Here is an 18880-nt window from a genome sequence, read left to right on the forward strand (position 1 = left end):
TTTGTATAGGATGGAGTGACTACCCTCACAACTAAGTGGGCGAAGAGAACTTATTAAGACAGCTAGTCTTGCAGAAAGTGAGACTTTCTAAGGCTGTCACTGTAGACGGTGCTTTTGGTGCAAACCCAGACCCTTCATAATCCATTCCCCAACCCCAACACTTGACTCCCCTCAGATTTAGAAGAGGCAATTGACACACTGGCATAATGAGGAAATCCACTTCAAGACGTGACACTAGCTGATCTTAAAAGGCAACTAGACAAACTCATGAGGGACAGCCCTGCCTCCAGCTACTTACATGAAGGTGCCACATAGTTTTCATGCAGCTGGGGCAGCCTGCATCCAAATACAAATTACTGAGTGGGAGCCAACAAGAAAGTTGTTACCTTCATGCAGCCTCCTTGTGGACTTCTCAGAAGCATCTGATTATGCAAAATACAGTGCTGAACTAGATACATTGGTGCAATTTAAGCAATTACTACTTGCATTCACAAAGTGCTTTCATAGAGGGGACTGTATAATAAGCTTTATTAAATATGACCAGGTACATTCAGTCTGTAGTGTTTGTGCTTTGTCATAGCCGGATGTGGTCAAGTCAGAGAACCAGAACAAGTAGTGCTTGAAAGAGGAGGGTTGGTTTCAAGTTTCTCCACCATTTTTGCCAGTGTGAAGCACAGAGGATATTATATGAAAACATTTTGCTGTGAGAGAAGTGCATGTTCCATACGAACCCCCTTGGGTTCAGGCTACTCCTGTTCCGTACATTGACATTTAACTACAACTGTTGCCATCAGGTTCAGTTGCTCACCGGCGGAGCTGGTGCAGATAGTCTGCAGTTCCCATTCCACTTTTTTTCTTCCTGTAGTGGGAAGCAGTGTAGTGGCTGGTTTGATCAGCTGCATCTATCTCCTTATCACTATTGCTGCAGCCATCAACATCAGCACATGATGTGGTGCAGTCTTCAATCCTATAGGAGAACAAAGGCACCCATTAAGAAATGGAGTAGTATGTTATCTCTTCTGGAGAAGTAAGCAATATGTACAAGCAATAAGAAGAGAATTGCCATGGTGTCCTTCTACAAGTAAAGGAGGAAAGAATTTACAGGTGTGGCTACTCTTACAGTTGAAAGTTACCTTGCTAGTTTGTGAGAAGCACACTTGCTCTCCTTTTCCTCTAGATCAGCAGTAGTGCCCAATTCTCAGCCCCAGCCATATGAGCAATGATCAGAGGTGAAGAAAGCTATACAGTGGAACCTTGGGTTACATACGCTTCAGGTTACATACGCTTCAGGTTACAGACTCCGCTAACCCAGAAATAGTACCTTGGGTTAAGAACTTTGCTTCAGGATGGGAACAGAAATCGTGCTCCAGTGGCGCAGTGGCAGCAGGAGGCCCCATTAGCTAAAGTGGTGCTTCAGGTTAAGAATGGACCTCCAGAACGAATTAAGTACTTAACCCAAGGTACCACTGTAGTCTAGCAACATCTGGTTGGCCACAGGTTCCCAAACCCTGCTGATCTAGCTGTCTTTGTATCCTCCATGTTTAAAAAATTTAAAATTCTGTTCAAAGGGAGAATAAATTGTGTGAACTGTACAAATAATGCAAATGAATTACATTTACATGTTTACTTACTCTGCATACATAAATTCTGCTTCTGTTAATGATGAGTAGAGGGCAGGAACTAGAGAAAGCTTTGCCCCTCTGGTTTCTGAAACTTCACATTACTCACATACTTTTGCATCTACATTTTCAACTTGCGTAAGCTGAAAGCTGAGGTTGGTAAGAGGCTAAACTCTGTCCCTGTCAGCAGATTCTGTTTACATGCTATACCTGAGTACAATACAAAGCACATTTGCTCCAGTTTTGAACACACTGCAATATAACCAATGAACACATTTTTAAGCAAAGGATGCTCTAAGTCGTGGCTTTATTAAGAGACCACTGTTGATGACATATGGCCATAACTATTTTACATCTGCACAACAGCATTAAGAGCAGGTAAAGCTAGTTACTTAGGAAGAGTTATGAGGTCGAGGCTGCATTCACACTATAAAATGGAATCATAGTGCTTTAAATGTAAACAGTCATGTCTTCCCCCCAAACTGCACTTTACTAAGGATGCTGAGAGTTGTAAGGAAGTCCCTGTGTCCCCCCCAGAGCAGTTTAACAAGCAATCCCTTGTCACAGGGAACTCCTGAGAACTATAGTTCTGTAAAGGGAACAAGGACATCTAACAACTCTCAGCATCCTTAAACTACAACTCCCAGAATTCTTTGGTGGAAGCCATGACTGTTTAATAGAACTTTATGGTGTGAATGTGACATGACTTGAGGTACAGCAGCTGGCCAAAGGTATACAAACCAGGAATTTATAGAATACATCTGTAGGTAGGAAGTTACTGGTTTTAGGTAGAGATCTACTGCTTACTCCAGGAGTTGAGAACCTGAAGTCCTCCAGATGTTGCTGAAGAAAACCCGTTATCTCTTATCATTGGCCATGCTAACAAGACAAATGGAAGTTAAGACTCCAATGAGATTTGAAGGGTCATCGCTGGCCTACAACCTGCTGTTGCAGAAACAGCAGGGGAGAGGGGATCTTTGTGGCTTTATTGTTAGATGGTGAATGCAAGAGCTGTAGAAGCAGGGTGGCATGAACATGGAGACCATACCGTAGGCGGCTGAAGTGTTGGAGCTCTAGGAGTCTGGTGGCACCACTCATTTCTGAAGGAGGTCTCAGGTGTGATCTCAGCCTCAGCTTTCTCTGCCTCCTTCGGAGCTGCTGCAAGGCGTGAGCAATGCACCGGCTCCCTGCACATTCCCAGACCAGCTGGGCCCTCTCCTCGGCTTGGGCATCCCCACTGCTGTGGAAGAGGCGGCGCAACTGCAACAGCCCCACCCCCTGAAAGATGTTGGCAGATGCTCTCTTGCGAGTGCAGGCTTTGGGGGTCTGATGCTGTGGCAAGTCACAGGCAATAGAGGCTGGGGTACCCATGATGCTAGGGTCCCTCCACTCTGTGGCTGAAGGTGGCTCTGTGAAAGAGAGAGGAAATAGGGTGAAACAGCAGAATGACTAATCCTGCCAGCCACTGCTACTCCTCTGCCACCCTCAACTTCACCTATGCCTGCCTAGCTGAGAGCAGATGTGTAAGACACAATCTTTCCACAGCCATGCCTCAAGGCATCTATCCCTTTTGCCAACACAGCTTATCTGCCGCCACCTCCTACAGAACAAAACTGGTTCCTTCCCCACTGAAGGAATTGGGATTCCTATTCTGCAGCTGACTCCTGGCCCTTGGGGAATGTGTAGGCCATCAGAAAGAGAGCACCTCCATTTTCCTAAGCAATCCTCTGAGCTCCCCCAACACCATCCAGATTGTGTTGTTAATTCTCTGGCAGCAGAGTATTAAGCCAGGCCTCTGCTTGCTCAGTACAGGTGTGCTCAAGTTGGGAGGAGCTACATACCAGAAAACAGCTCCAGGCTAAAAGCCGGTTTGCATGCACGGAAATTCCACAGAAGCTGGGATGAGTGCCAGGGTGGGGCCATATGGGGCAACAGCTCACATTCTTGCACTCAAGCAAAAGGGGTGGCATTTGTCTTCTCCCAGCAGCCTCCCATGCCTTGATGTCTCTTATGGTAAAGAAAGCCTAGGGACAGCAGTTAATTCCCAAAGAGAGCCTGATGACCCACTTGCCCTAATATGAGCTACAGGTTAACTCTGGAAAGCTTAGACACCGGCAGTGTCCACTCCTCACAGCTGGAGCCTCGCTTGCCAGCTCGCCAGATGATCCCAATGAATCATGATGTTCAAGCCATGAGATGGGCACGCGGGAGTCGTAGAGACGAGCCAATACGTCAGTTACCGGGAGCTAAGGGTGCACTTTTATATCGCTCCGAAAATGGCATTATACATACGCAGCATGCATATTTGTCCCTCAGCCCGGTTGCTGTGCAGGAACCGATATTGGGACTGGATGGAAAGAGAGAGCTGATGTTGACTTGAACCACGGGGAGACGCAGAATTGAATCTCCGTGCTCAGCATGGAGATAACTGCGTGACAACGGGCCAGGGTCTCAGCCTATGCTACCTTACCGGGATGTTGGGAGGATAACTCCCAAGTATGCACCCCTCAGCTCGTTTGCATTACAGTATTATTATACCCAAATAATACAGTAAATCACGCGGGGCCCTGGGAGATCTAGGGCAAGTTACACTGTCCATCTAACCTTCCCCACGGAGTCGTTCTGAACTTCTTCGAGCAAAAGCATGATGTCAAGGGAACAAAAAGGAGCCCAGCAAAAAATTATTCTGGTTTGTGCTGCCCCGAGATACTGGCAAGGATTGTTCCCTCTCCAGCCGAGCGAGGAACCACGTCCCTTCCCCCACTCGGGGGAATCTGGCATTTTACAGCAACAAATCGAGGCCCATGCCCAGACCTGAGTGGATTCGGGCTCCTCGGACAGGTAAGTCACAGACCTGGCGGCTGCTGTCGTCCTTGAGGCCACGGGTCTCTCGAAGGCTCCTGGAGACCCGCCAGGGCGGGCGGTTCCCCTGCTCTCGCCTTGCCTCTCCCCAAGCCGATTCCCGTCATTCGCAGGCTCACGCGGCGAAGATTCCTTTGTCCATTGAAGAGCGCAGGCAACCTGCATCTCAGCCAATCGGCTTCATCTGCCTCTTAACTCCAAGGTTCTAAATCCGAACTCCGAAGATAACCAAGGCAGCCAATCGGGTGGGGAGGAGGCGGGGCTCCGCTGTCCCTGCTGGTAACGCGTGGCAGGCGGCGTTCTTGACGTCACTGGGAAGGGCGTTAGCCTGCAAGGAGAAAGAGGGGCGTTGCTTTTTCCTGCTGTGGTTGACTGACAGGGACGGCGGGGTGTTTTTGTGTGTTTTGTCCACAGGCACAGAGGCGTCTGCCTTTCCTTAGGCTGAACCTAATTCCAGCAAGGAGTTAATTGGCCCTCTGAGAAACCCGATCGTGCCATGTCACCGGCGTGGAGGCTTAATCTTCATCCTCTCCTCTCCCCAGCCCCACTTTATTTTCTGCTTGTTTTCCTTCAGTGGCTCGCGCCGAATTCTCTCTTTGCAAATAGGACGGAGTATCTGGTTCTGGCAGGGCAGGCAGTGGAGGTCCCCAGGGGAGCGAAGCACGATCGGCCTCCCTGACAGCAACCTGAAAAATAGGAATTGCTGCTGGAAAGGATCGCTAGCCTGACCCCGTAACGTCTGGCTTCTCAGACCACTTCGGCAACCTGCTCGCCTTTGCCTGTCTGGGCAATTACGGGCCTGTCTGGCAAGGCAGCAGGCGAGAAAGGGTTTGGAGCGTGCCCATGGGCGTAGCCAGGATTTTTGTTGGAGGGTGGGGGTGGGTAGAACCTAAGTTAGTTAGGTATTTTTATTAAAGGGGGGGGGGAACAGCTGCTCCTCCCTGCCCCCCCCCGGCTACGCCCTTCAACGTGCCTATTCCGCTCTACTGAGCCACGCAAAGTAGTCGCAGCCAGACACGTGCTAAGGGTCGACGTGGAGGGAAGGCGCGGGCTCCACAGCCAGCTCCTGCTGCGTGCCAGGAAGCCAGAACCCTCAGGCATGAATTTTTGCCGCCGTGTTCTCTGGGAAGTATGTAGAAAGATGCCATGGGATTTGACTTGCCCTTTGATCCCCAAGAAGACGCACACTGAGATGTAATTTTGCAAACTTGTCAGAGAAAAAGGGGATCAGGGTTAAAGGAATGCCCTGTTTTCATTTAGACCTCTGCACCCCTTTCCAGGGACAGTCACATCCACTCAGGATACAACGTCACATGGGAAAATTGTACAAGTGTGTATCTTGCTGCAGTTCCAAGTTGAAGAATGCGTCAGCACAAGCAAGAGCTTCCAAATGTGCAATAGTGGAAAAAGACATACTTAAATAAATTTTTAAAAAAACAAATAACTAAGTGCAATGTAAACTTTTTTTCTGGAGAATACCATGTGAGAAGTGGTGCCGTGAAACTTAAAATCCTGCATGTCACACAGAAATCATTGCCTGCAGCATCTTAATGAAAGTCAAGAGACCCACTAAGATCAAAATTAGAGTGATTTAAAGAATGGATCCTTTGTATGCGAGCTGACAACCTTCCTTTTGGAACATTCAACCCTGCTAGAGGAAAAGCTGGTTTGGACCTGTTTAGGAGAGGTCTTGACTTACTGATTCATTCATGTACGACATATCTTGGTCACCTGTTCATCCTGTCCTCTGGGCAGCTCACAGCAGTTTTAAAATAAAGCCAGGTCTCTAAAGACAAAGAGTGGAGTTTACAGGCACAGGCCTGTAAGTTGTTTCCAGATAAGGAAACAACTTATCCATTTAAAGCCTCCTAAGTTTTTTATTTTTATATTCACAAGTTAAATCAGGAGTGTGGAAAGAAATACCACTGGTTTTTTCCTGGTCTCCTCTGCCTCTTTAGAACATAGAAAGAAAATTGACCTGAGTTCTGACATCCAAGATGAGAGCAGGCTGGAGTTTGTTTGCACCATCTAGTGGTGCTGGCCAGGACCTGGGCTACCAGGAGGGTCAATACAATGCAGAGTTTTGAGGCTGTGTATGTGCCATACACTTCAAGCACTTTACCCCCTTCTGAATCCTGGGAACTGTGGCTGAGAATGGGAAGTAAAGATCCTGAGAATTGTAGCTCTGTGAGGGGCAAACTATAGATCCCAATCACCTTATGGGGGGGGGGGAGGAAATGTGCTTTAAATGTATGGTGTGCTTTAAATGCACGATGCCTATGCAGCCAATGTGCCCAAACCCATCTCCTGCAAAAGGGAGAGGCAAAACTCTGTGCCTGCAGGGCCCACATGCTGAGGCAACCTTTCTGCTTAGGAAGAACTGTTGGCTGAAGCAGTACATAGTGTGTAGCTGAGGAAACTGTGATGCTAAAGCAGCCAGCTTTACTGGGTGTTTTGAGAGCTCTCGGCTTGGGACTGCAGGGGCGTGAAGGAGAGAGGAGTGAGGAGTTAGCAGAAGGATGGAGAAAGAGAACCACCCAGAGAAGAGGAGGGGCAAGGGGGGAACAGGGAGGGACAGAGCCGGGAAGCTGAGAGGCCCCTGCACAGGAAAGTCCATTGAGCTGCAGATGTTTGGCAGCTGCAGACAGAGGAAGTGCCTGAGAGGGGGGGTGAAGTTTGCTGGGCTCCAGAAGGCAGAACTGGACGGGACAGAAGCGCCTGGAGGCCGCAGTCTTGCAGCATGGCTCTTCCACCACCTCCGTCCTCCCCTCCACCGCCTTGCCCACAGTCGAGAGAGACTCTGAGTCTGAACAGGCCCTTCTTGAGAAGTCTGCTGGGAGTGCTGCGCATTGCCCAGCTGCTGACGGGGGCTGTCTGCTGGGTGACTTTAGCAGCGCACAAGTATGAAGGAGCCACCTACTTTGCGGTCTTTGCGGCGGTCCTGCTGTGGTTGCTCACCTTGGCGCTCTTTGGGCTCAGCCTGCTGGGCCGCTGGTCTCTGGTGCCGGTGCTGGGAACCCGCTGGCTTATGACGAACCTAATGCACGATCTGTTGCTTGGGGTTATTCTTTCTGCAGCTGCTGCAGGCATCCTAAGCCAGAAGGCACAGAGTTTCAGCTACTGCAACCTGCCAGTCTACAAATGGCCCTGCAGTTACAAAGCCTACCTGACTGCTGCCGTCTTTGCAGGTATCACTGCCTTCTTTTACCTAATTTCAGGACTCTGCTGCCTGGTACGACATTTCCAGGGGCACAAGGATATCTGAGAGATGCAAGGAGGTAGGCTGATGGGCAGGGATGGACAGACCCTTCTTCAACCAGACGGACAAGCCTTGTACACATACAGTCCCCACAGACTGCTCCTTGTTCCAGATTCATCGTTGCCATCCTGATGGAGAGAAAAAACTTCAGTAGACTTTATTGGGAGAGGGGGAGTAATCCCCTATGTCCATGGTACTGATGGATGCTCTATGCCCTTCATCAACGGATGGATGCATGCTTTCATGACCCAGAAGCTAGAAATGGTGTATCCTTCAGATTAAACGTGGGAGCCAGATTGTGGGTTTCCCTGTTTCTTTTCTTCTTTCCCTTGGCAGGTGGGTCTCTGTGGGTCTAGAAAGGTTTGGCCTGGTCTATGATTCCAGAATATGTGGTTGACATAAGGTGCCCTGGAAGCCCTTGATCATTCAGTGTTATTCATAATCCTTATAGGAGCAGATTTAATTTAGTTTGTAGTGTTTGTCCATATGTTTTTATGCCATATACATAAGATCTCATCCTCTCACATTTAATTAATGTTTAGTAATATTGAATATCCACCCTTTAGGGTGCTCTGTTGGTATATTATTAATATTATCCCATTTCAGAAGTTATATAAGCATAAGCTTAGGAACCACCCTCAAAAGCTTCCATTGCATTCTTTTCTTCCTCCATAGCATTCTGTTTTTAATCAGATATTTATAAATGATGGTTCTTAGTAACTTTTTTATTTTAGATATGACCCTGATGTGGACATTGTGACATTTATAGCATAGCATAACTCCAGTAACCAGTTTTTACTTTTTAAAAATGGATGTGTTGAGGCTCATGTCTTTTGGATATTTGCACTCCCTAACCTGTATTTCCTAAATGTGGGGCATTGGCTTTGCTGATTAAAGCAAAAGGCACATTCTCTTTGCTTTTGCTCAGATGAAGTTTCTTTGTTCTTACTATTAGATATGTAAGCTAAATACTGACACCAACAATGGGATCCAGAGCTGAGCTCATGAGTCCATTTCTGAGGCCTGGCAATCCCTAGCTCAAATTACACACACTGTGCCCATAAATGTCACTCTTGTAACTTCCTGAATTAATTAATGCTTCAGTTCCTTGAAATCTTCTTGAGCCATTGCCTCATATTTGAGCAAGCCACCCCACAAACCAATTGGTCATAAATAATAGGAAACATTGGAGAGTTCTGCAACAGGTTATGTAGTGATGGAACAAAAGAGGCCAGAGAGCAGAGCCCTCTCACAGAAATTGGAGTGAGGTGCTGGTCATTATCTGAGGCCAGGATTGGAATCCAGGTGGATCATAGATGTGAATCTACCCAGTGTGGCTCTATATGAGGTTGGGGCCAAACCTTGATATTTGGTATCTTTAGGAGGCAAGTAGTTGGATATTAGTTCTGTGATCTGCAAAGACTTCCTAAAGATACCCAAATTCAGGTTCCTACTGAAGAAGACTAATAGTGTGTGTGTGAGAGAGCTACCGGATTCCAGACTGTTCTTAGCCCCTTTTATGGCAGGGTCTGTATCCTCGTGTTCCCAGTGGCGTAGCGTGGTTTGTCAGCAAGGCAAGTAATTTGCACCCCCTAACCCGTGGATCTGTGCCCCCTAACCCGTGGATTTGCGCCCCCTAACCCCCAGATGTTGCGCCCGGTGCGGCCGGCCCCCCCCTGCACCCCCCACGCTACGCCACTGCCTGTTCCCATCATATTCCAGAGAAGGAGGCATATTTTATTCTGCATGAAACATCAAGATAAATCCTACCCTGGATGGGAGAAAGAATTGAAAGAGAACCCCAGGGTAAAAATTTGCAGACAGGCACTGCAGCTGAATGGTCGACCGTGGAGGAAATGTAATTACTGCAAAAGCTGGCTCTGGGCCAGAAAAGGGGAGGAAAATATTCCTATGGCAACTGTGAAGAGAAACAGTTACATCACATGGAAGACTTCTAACAGGGTCAGGGTGCAGAGTGCCCGAATTCCCCGTGCCTAGCAGGGAAACAGGATCCAGTGCTGTCGGGTACTACTCCCGCATGTCTCATGACTTTACATGAAATATAAGAATGTGACAGCACTAACCATACAAACCTTGGAACTAGGATCAACCCCCAGTTGCTACCATGTAAACTGAAGGCTTCATCACGCTCACGGATTGTCACACATTGGATTTCACCACCACTGGATTTCTGTCTCTGAAATATAGAAGTGCCTTGGATAAGAGACCCCTGCACCCCTTTGACTTCTACTGTTTGTCTAATTGTGCTAAACTCCCAGAGCAGCTACCACAGCTATCTTTTGCTAAGATGCTACATCTAATGTGCCTATATATTCCTACCTTTTTTCAAATGGTAGGAATAGGATCATTCTTGTTGGAGCCTCTTTTCCCTGTGATAAATGGACCCTATTCCAGCAACACCAAATGAGGAAGCCCACTTCAACCATGCTTAAGAAATCATATCTCAGAGTGGACCGCGGGAGTTTCCAAAAAACCCTTGGCCTCTAACCTCTGGACATTCCTGACTTTCTTCCTTCTATTCTACATGTAATAAAAACCTTGCTCCCCAGCTGTTTTCGTCTTCATTAATGTACTCTGCCAAGGGTATTTACTGAACATTTATTTACTTTCACAGAGATTACACAGAGGTTATACATTTCCAAATTTGTTTGTAGGAAGGTCACGACAATGAGCATCCTATCTGTTTTGGTTGCATGGAAATTATTTGTGGTATTCAATGAAGTTTTATGTGGAGTAGAGCCATTGGAATTAATGGACCAACTTTTCCATGTTCATTATTTTTATTGGGTCTACTCTTAAGTAAAACTTAAATAACACCCTATATGTCTTCTCATCAGTCATCATCTCGCACTTTTTAATGCATTTTCCTGTTGCTTTCCCAGCCATAGAAGTTTTGTTTTTTTAAAGTGAATTTGTTGTGCCAGGTCCCTTTAATTACACAAACCTAAATTTATGGTGTGTATTTTTCTCCAAAATAGTGAGACCAATGCTTTATCTAGCTCAGCATTCAATCTAACAAAAGTGGCTAATGAATACCATAGGGACATTCATAAACAAAGCATAACTGTGATATCCATCACTATTTTATGGCTCCCTGCAGAATCAGAATAGAAAAGATCCCCTGTATCTTCCCCCCTTTTCCTATTTTCTCTCTCTGGATTTGAAGGTTGTAGGTTTTTCTCCTGGGCCAGACCCTTTTTACTTCTCACTGCTGATCCTTGCTCACTGAACCTTACACCTATCACATGCCCTGCCCTTTGACTGTGTGTTCCAGGCACCACAAGATACCAATTTCATTGTCACCAACCCAGCTATGTGTGTGTGTGTTTTAAGAAAGCCGTCAGAGCAAACCTGGAGATGTGCTGCAGTGTATTTCACAACTCTCTTGCTACTAATTTACTCAGAGATATTGATTTTCTTATCTCTGTTACTCCATTTTAAGCAAGCAAAGGGCAATTATTCCATTGATGCTGTGCTATCGTCATCTATCAAGATGACGTCAGGGACCTTTTGAATATGAAACGGTCACATAATATGTAAGTTATAGGTACAGTACCAGGGCCCTGGCTGCTAGCCAGTCATGAACATGGAAGGTTATTCTATGTATCTAAAGCAGAGATGTGTGGACAGATGTTGTTGGACTTGTGTCCCATCAGTGCCAGCCAAAGTATGGCTGATTGGTCAGGGTTGATAGCTTGGTAGTTCAGCAACAGTCACAGATTCTCCAGCCTTGATCTAAAGGGTTGATAAAGTATGTGGTTTCCTACAAATTCAGGGCATTCATTACTCTTGAAATGATTTATTTTAAGTAGGCGGAAGTTTGGAATCCCTATCTCACTCCCTATCTCCCACTCAATCTGAACCCTATCTCTCAACTCAAATCAAGCCTTATCTCTCATCTCATATCAAGCCCTGTCTCCCTCAGAAACTGCTCCTTTTATTCTCCCTCCAAAGTGCTGCTCCTCTCCCCTCTGTGGCCAGCTGACTCTGTGGCTAGCTGTCAATCAGCGAGAGGCTCCAGCACTCTGGTGGAATTTCCGAGGGACTGCATCACCAGACTCTGGTCTGGCTCTGCTGTTTGTCACAGAGAGGAACAGCTTACTGGAGCCACATTGGGGCATTATTTGGTTCCATACTCCAGTTGCTATATTGGGATATGAGACTGGACAAGCAGATAATGGAACAGCAGCCCTGGTTTGGATTATCTATCCACTTCACAGTCAGCCATCATGTCTGGTGAAAGGTGCTCTCTATATAGGGAGTTCTCTGAATCACAGCAGCCTATGCTGCTGCAGCGGCAGAAGTCCATGATGTAAGACCCCTCATCATCTCAAAACAAGCACAAGCTGGTTATGAGCCAATATGAGGTTTAAGTCCTGGCCCTTCCAGGAATCCACAAACCCGTAATGATTCTGCTGATTACCTGCCAGCCAGTTTAAAGAAGAATGGGGAATTTTTGAATTTTTGAATAGAGAAGCAGGGCAGCCTGCGAGTCAAAACAGACAGAGAATGAGTAGTCCTAAATACAGGGCACTGTATCTCCCTCAGCTGTTTGATACTCAAGAGGTCATTGCATCCCTTTTGGGGGTAGATAGAGGGAAACACTGAGAGGTGAAAGGGTATAAGGCAGGAAAGGTGTTGGCTGTTTATTGGATCAATTTTTGGAGCGGTGTGTACAATTGTTTTTGGAAGAAGAAGAAGAAGAGGAGTTTGGATTTGATATCCCGCCTTTCACTCCCCTTCAGGAGTCTCAAAGCGGCTAACATTCTCCTTTCCCTTCCTCCCCCACAACAAACACTCTGTGAGGTGAGTGGGGCTGAGAGACTTCAAAGAAGTGTGACTAACCCAAGGTTATCCAGCAGCTGCATGTGGAGGAGCAGAGACGCAAACCCGGTTCCCCAGATTATGAGACTACCGCTCTTAACCACTACACCACACTGGTGTAGTGAGCCTTAGAGATGCTTTAGAGAGCCTTAGAGATCAGGTTTCTGGAGTCAAAGTCATTCTCTGAATAAAATTCTGTGAACACTGGAACAAGAGGCTGCAGTCAGGGCAACAGCCTTATTAAATAAATCACTCAATTGTCAGCCACCAAGGTTGTATCCACAATCCTCTATACTCCCAGTAGCAAAGCAGAAAACAAAACAGTAACACAAAACAGAAACCAAAGGTAGCACAGCAACAGCAATTCATCAATCACAGCATTGTGTACCAATGCCTCACATTACTCACACATGGAAGGCACCAATCAACACATGACAATGGCAGAACAATTTCATGGCATTGCCCTAATCATTGTACACTCCCACTACTTATACAACACCTTAGTCGTCCACTAGGTCGCTGCTACCTCATCAGGTACTGTGGCACAATTAAGAGGAGTGTAGAGTCAAATACATACAGCCACAAGCTTCAGACTTCCCCCCCAGAGAGCAGTTTGCATCCTACTCACAGTAACCCGTCTTTTGCTAGGCAAACAGACAGGCCCAGACATGGAAAGGCTGACATTCCAATCCCAACAGTCAGCCAGTTCCCTGGTCAATTCAGTAGGAAGCATGCATTGAGAACCCACAGGCGCCCCAGGAAAAGGGATTTCAGTCTCACAGACACAGATTGCTCCCACCTAGAGAATCATCAGAACATTCTGGATAGCATAGTTGGAAGAGGAGAAGCCAGAACTCATGGTGTTCTGTTTGGGAACCATAGCGTGACTCCCAAACAACATGGGTTTCTCATCTGTAAGTTCAAACCCTGGACAAAGTATCTCAACTTATAAGTGCCAACTTTTAAATGCCTGCTGATTTTTTTTTAATTCTCCCAGGCCTATGCAGACAATTAATAATACACCTTTCAACAAAGGTTAACTTTTGTCTCTTGTTAACTTGTTAAAATGGTTTTTATTGTTTAGTTTTACGTTTTATTGCATCTTCTAAGATAGTGCATGCCACCCCTGGTATTATATGTAACATCAGTACAAATAACCACAATGAGTTTATTTCTTTCATTTAAAAAATTGCTGCCCAATTAATCAGGGGCACATTTTAACTGATTACTGCATTTTTATAAGTTAAACTAACTAATCTACTAAACCTGGCAACATTAGTGTGATGCTCTTCTGATGGTAAACACACCCACTGCTACTGAAACATGGCTATGTTACAAGGTAAGCTGGGAATCCAATCCCTGATTCTGACACCCATTATACACCAAGCTTGTTCTTCCAAGAGCTGCCACCTACCTACCTACCTACCTACCTACCTACCTACGGGAAGTGCCAACTGGCTAAAGCCCAGATCCAGCTCCTTTTCCAAGCACTTCAAAACTTGTGCCTGTGCTGATCAGTTCCTGTTGCTAGACAGCAATAACATTTTCCACACAAAGCAACAAGTTTGCTTCAGATCAATAACATTCCTTAGCCACACAGCACTTTAGTTCAACTGTAACAAAACATATTCATACTGCAAATGTAAAGTGCTTAGAACCAGTTCCCTCAAAGAACAGGAGTTCCTAGGTTCTATACAAAAAAATGAAACCAGCTTTAAATTTGTGGTGCAGGCATATTTTGCTTCTCTTCTAGTTGCAGTAGGAAGCCTGAGAAGCCCCACCCCAAACCACTGGAAATCCTTCTGAGATTTCACCAGACTTGTTTTCAAGCCTACTTTGTGAACTTCAAGTCTAAAATGTCCTTTTTACAATGGCCATTGTGCTCCTCAAGATGCTAAATTCTACAGTCAAGGCCATTTCTGTACTTGTGCAATGTAATCATGCAGTAACACATGCTCATAAATGTCTGCCTCTAGTTTAATAGTAGAGCCATGTTGGATAAATGCACACAGTGAATACAAAACCAAAAAGCACTGTGGGGAAAAAGCAGTAGCAGACTGGCATTAGTGTGTGTGTGTGTGTGTGTGTGTGTGAGTGAGTGAGAGAGAGAGAGCGCATTGTAAAGAAATAACTTGAGGGAGGCAGTGTATTCTTAGGTAGTTTCAGATGCTCTCAGCTCAAAGTTGTACAGTGATACCTCAGGTTACATACGCTTCAGGTTACATACGCTTCAGGTTACAGACTCTGCTAACCCAGAAATAGTGCTTCAGGTTAAGAACTTTGCTTCAGGATGAGAACAGAAATCGTGCTCCGGCGGCGCAGCAGCAGCGGGAGGCACCATTAGCTAAAGTGGTGCTTCAGGTTAAGAACAGTTTCAGGTTAAGTATGGACCTCCGGAACGAATTAAGTACTTAACCTGAGGTACCACTGTACATAGGTTATTTTTGCAGAAGCAGAATCCCACTGAGGTGCGAGCAGCTGCCTATTCCTGTTGTTGTCATCTTAGCAGAGATCAGTTATCGGATCTGGACAGCCACCTTGTGGGTTTTGAGTGAAATTGCAGTTGAGAGTAAGCATTAATTTGAGTTCCTTTTGTCCCCGTTTTGCACCTAAAGCATAATGTATGAATGGGACCATTATATGCAACTTTATAGAATTTGTGTACATATAAAATTAGAAGATAAAGAGTAATAACCAGCCTGAAGAATTTGCCTGAATGAAATTTCATAGGACTCCATACATATGTTGCATTAGTTTTTATTCAAGGTAGCCACTTATTTCACTTGTTAAAAAAGAATGGATGGGATGTATTGTCAAAGTATTTTAGCAGCAGCTTTATGCAGAGAATTAATCAGGTTTCTTTTTGGTGTATGGTACTGCTCCTGCAGGTCCTTAATAGCTGGCTTGAGGCTACCCAATTTTACAAGTGTTTAATCCATTTCCATTCTTTTGCTGGTGCAGATCTTTGCTTTTAGCTTCATATTTGAATTTGCAGTTCCTCCCACCTGGAATCTCCCCTTGGACCATGAGTGTAGCTGGGGCGGGACTGTTGGAGATAAGCAGTGTCCAGTGCACAGCGGAATGATGAAAAGTACGTGCCAACATGCTCTATATTACTTTATTTACACTTCAAAGCTGGTAATTTACAGAAAAACATCTTCCCTCTGCCGGAGCAGAGAAAGGCATCCTCTCTCCTCTAAAGCACGGAGAGAAAAACACACTGAACTGCAAAGAACAGTGAAAAACAGGAAACCAGTGTACGTCACATCCAGTCTCCTTTCCCATGAGAAAACCCAACAGCACTTGACTGTGGAATGTAAACATTGTCTTGTGACAAGCACTTCGCTGCTCAGTGAAGGAAGCAGAAACCAACATCCTCCCCCTTTCTGTGAACATCACTGGGCAGCGTGTTCGTACAATATCAGCACAAACCCAACTTCTGCACATAGGTACAGTGTTGATCCCTTGATACAATCTTGGACAATACATCAGCAGGGATTTCACTACCTGGCATATAGGACACCGTTACGAGTCCCTTTTGAATACGTTCCCTAGCATGTTGCAACTTCAATTGCAAGTGCTTCGTGCTTTGCTTACAACCTTCAGAATTCAGCAAAGCCAAACATGCTTTGTTGTCCTGGTAAACCTGGATTGGACATTTGACAGGAATTTTCATGTCTTTGCACAATTGTAACAACCATTCACAATCCTTAAGTGAATAAGACAGTGCATTCAGTTCAGCTTCACAAGTACTTAAGCTAACTGTTGTTTGCTTCTTGCATGACCAATCAAATAGACCCTGATTGTACTTATAGCAAACTCCAGACGTACTTTTCCTGTCTGTAGTGTCACTTCCAAAACTTGCATCTGCAAATATCTCAAGACCACCAGACTTCTGATTGTTAAATCTCAGTCTGTAATGCATAGTGCCTTTCAAATACGGCGCTATGCGTTTCAGAGCTTTCCAATCCTTAACAGTAGGATTGTTGACTTGTCTGCTTAGCAAATTACAGCTAACAGCAATGTCAGGTCTTGAACATCTGGCAATGAAGTTTAGCTTGCCTAGCACACTTCTGTACAGTGTAGTATCAGAAAATGCTTCTCCAGTGTCATCTACCTGATAACCTGTTGTCATCGGTGTGTCTACAGGGTTAGCATCCATCAGGTTTAGTTTGCTTAACACATCAGCAATTTTCCGTGACTGGTGTACTAGAATGTTACCATCTTGATCTCTCTCTATTTCCAGAGATAGGTAGTTGTTTACCTCACCAAGATCTTTCATGTCAAAGTGCTCTTTCAGTTGAGCTAGGGCATTATTGTACATTGTGATATCCTTCCAAAAGAATAAAAGATCATCAACATAAAACAAACAATACAGTTTCTTTTGCCCCTCCTCTTTGACAAATACACATGGATCAGCTTTCCCTTGCTTAAAACCTAGAGAAAACAATACTTCAGTGAGTTTTGTGTGCCAACACCGTGCACTTTGTTTGAGACCATAAAGGGACTTCTTCAGAGCACAAACAAATCCCTGTTTTACCTGTACGCCATCAGGTGGAAGCATATAAAGTGATTCATCTAGAGATCCGTACAGAAAAGCTGTATTCACATCATGGTGACTAATGTGTAGATTCTCCTCTGCAGCTAGCTTGAGCATAAGCCTAATGCTCTCATACCTCACGGTGGGTGAGTAGGTCTCGTGATAGTCTTCACCTGGCACCTGTGCAAAACCTCTGGCTACCAATCTGGCTTTGTGTCTGACTATCTTGCCATTTTGATCTGTCTTCGCTTTGAAGACCCATTTGCTTCCAAGCAGTTTCATTCCTGGAACTACTGGAACAAGGTCCCATGTTTTGTTCCTTTCCAAGGAATCAAGCTCAGCCTTCATGGCATTTAACCATGGCTCAGCTTCCTTTGAATCCAAATCCTGGATTTCTTGGAAACTTGAAGGTTCAAATACCTTCTTGGAGCTTTTAACAGCTGTTACTGCTATCTTAGCAAACTCATCAGCAAATCTCTTTGGAGGTCTGCCTTTTGTTGCTCTCTGTGACCTGCGAATTAGCCTTAAGTCTTCAACACTCTCCTCTTCCTTCTTAGGAGAAAAGTGACCTATTGTGAACAATGGTTCCTCCAATTCTTGATCAGAGCTTTCAGAGGGTCGCATAGAGGCTTTCGCACTCTTGAAATCCTCTGAATCACCCGATTCAGTTTCAGACTCAGACTCAGAACCTTCATCAGTGGGTGTGGGTTGTTGCGGTTGCTTTTGACTATCCTCAGTTTCATCACTGTGATCAGGATAACATTGGAAAATTCCCACTTTCTCCCCCCACTTGGCATTGTACTCAACACTTCTTGTGAGCTTAATTTCCTTAGAGTCAGTCATCATTATTCTGTAAGACCCTTTCTGATAACCTAGAAAGATACCATGCAATCCACGCTTGTCTAACTTGGAGTTTTGTGGTGAGTGAACCCACATGTCAGAACCAAAAATTTTCATGTGTTTGATGTATGGCTTCTTGCCAAACATCTTCTCATAGGGGGTATAACCAATCGCTGAAGATAACCTGCGATTATAACTGTAAGTGAAACATGAGAGAGCTTCGGCCCAATAACTCTCTGGAAGATTGGCATCATGCAGCAAGGTTTTTAACCCTTGAAGCAATGTCTGATTTGCTCGTTCCGCAAGTCCATTCTGCCATGGCGAGCGAGGACTAGACAAATCGTGTTGAATTCCTTTCTCAGTCAGAAAAGCTTCAAACTGCTGAGAAGTGAATTCTCCCCCGCGATCACTGAAAAGAGTCTTTACCTTCTTACCATGCACATTTCCCAACCAAGCACAGAATTCCTTGAACCTTGGAAAAGCCTCTGATTTCTGCTTGAGATTGTACACATAAATATACCTGGAAAATGCATCAATGAGAACCATGAAGTACCTGTTTCCACCCAAAGAGGGCGCTAGTGGTCCAACCAAATCAGCATGAACAACCTGGTATGGTTCTGTAGCTTGCCTACTAGACACCTTACCTTTCGCAGCCATTTTTACCTTGTTTGCTGCGCATGCCTTGCACTTCATGTGGTACCTGCAGGGTTTAATAGTCATACCTTCAACCAAGGCAGGCATTTTAGATACTGCCTCAAAATGCAAATGACCAAATTTTCGATGAAAATCGTGAATACATTCTGCATGCAAACTTTTGTTAGAACCTGCAATGCAACAAGTGTCATCCTGCACAACATCATCAAAATACAAAACATACAAACGATCAACATATTCAGCATGCAATACATAATCATT

General features: G+C 45.2%; 2 protein-coding genes across 2 annotated transcripts; one reads left to right on the forward strand and one right to left on the reverse strand.

The window, feature by feature from the left end:
• Window positions 1-511: 511 nt before the first annotated feature.
• Window positions 512-4696, reverse strand: AVPI1 (arginine vasopressin induced 1). Its single transcript, XM_083740079.1, has 3 exons — window positions 4474-4696; window positions 2668-3028; window positions 512-967 (listed from the first exon to the last, which is right to left on the reverse strand). The coding sequence occupies exons 1-3, from the start codon at window positions 4586-4588 to the stop codon at window positions 805-807; spliced, it is 639 nt and encodes a 212-aa protein (XP_083596205.1). The 5' UTR covers window positions 4589-4696; the 3' UTR covers window positions 512-804.
• Window positions 4697-6325: 1629 nt separating this feature from the next.
• MARVELD1 (MARVEL domain containing 1) lies at window positions 6326-8667 on the forward strand. The gene has a single exon (XM_083740089.1). It carries the CDS (start codon window positions 7222-7224, stop codon window positions 7744-7746), a length of 525 nt encoding a protein of 174 aa, XP_083596215.1. The 5' UTR covers window positions 6326-7221; the 3' UTR covers window positions 7747-8667.
• The last annotated feature ends 10213 nt before the right edge of the window (window positions 8668-18880 follow it).

This window comes from Podarcis gaigeae, assembly GCF_964106915.1.
Source record: "Podarcis gaigeae genome assembly, chromosome: 5".
Taxonomy (NCBI): Eukaryota; Metazoa; Chordata; class Lepidosauria; order Squamata; family Lacertidae; genus Podarcis; species Podarcis gaigeae.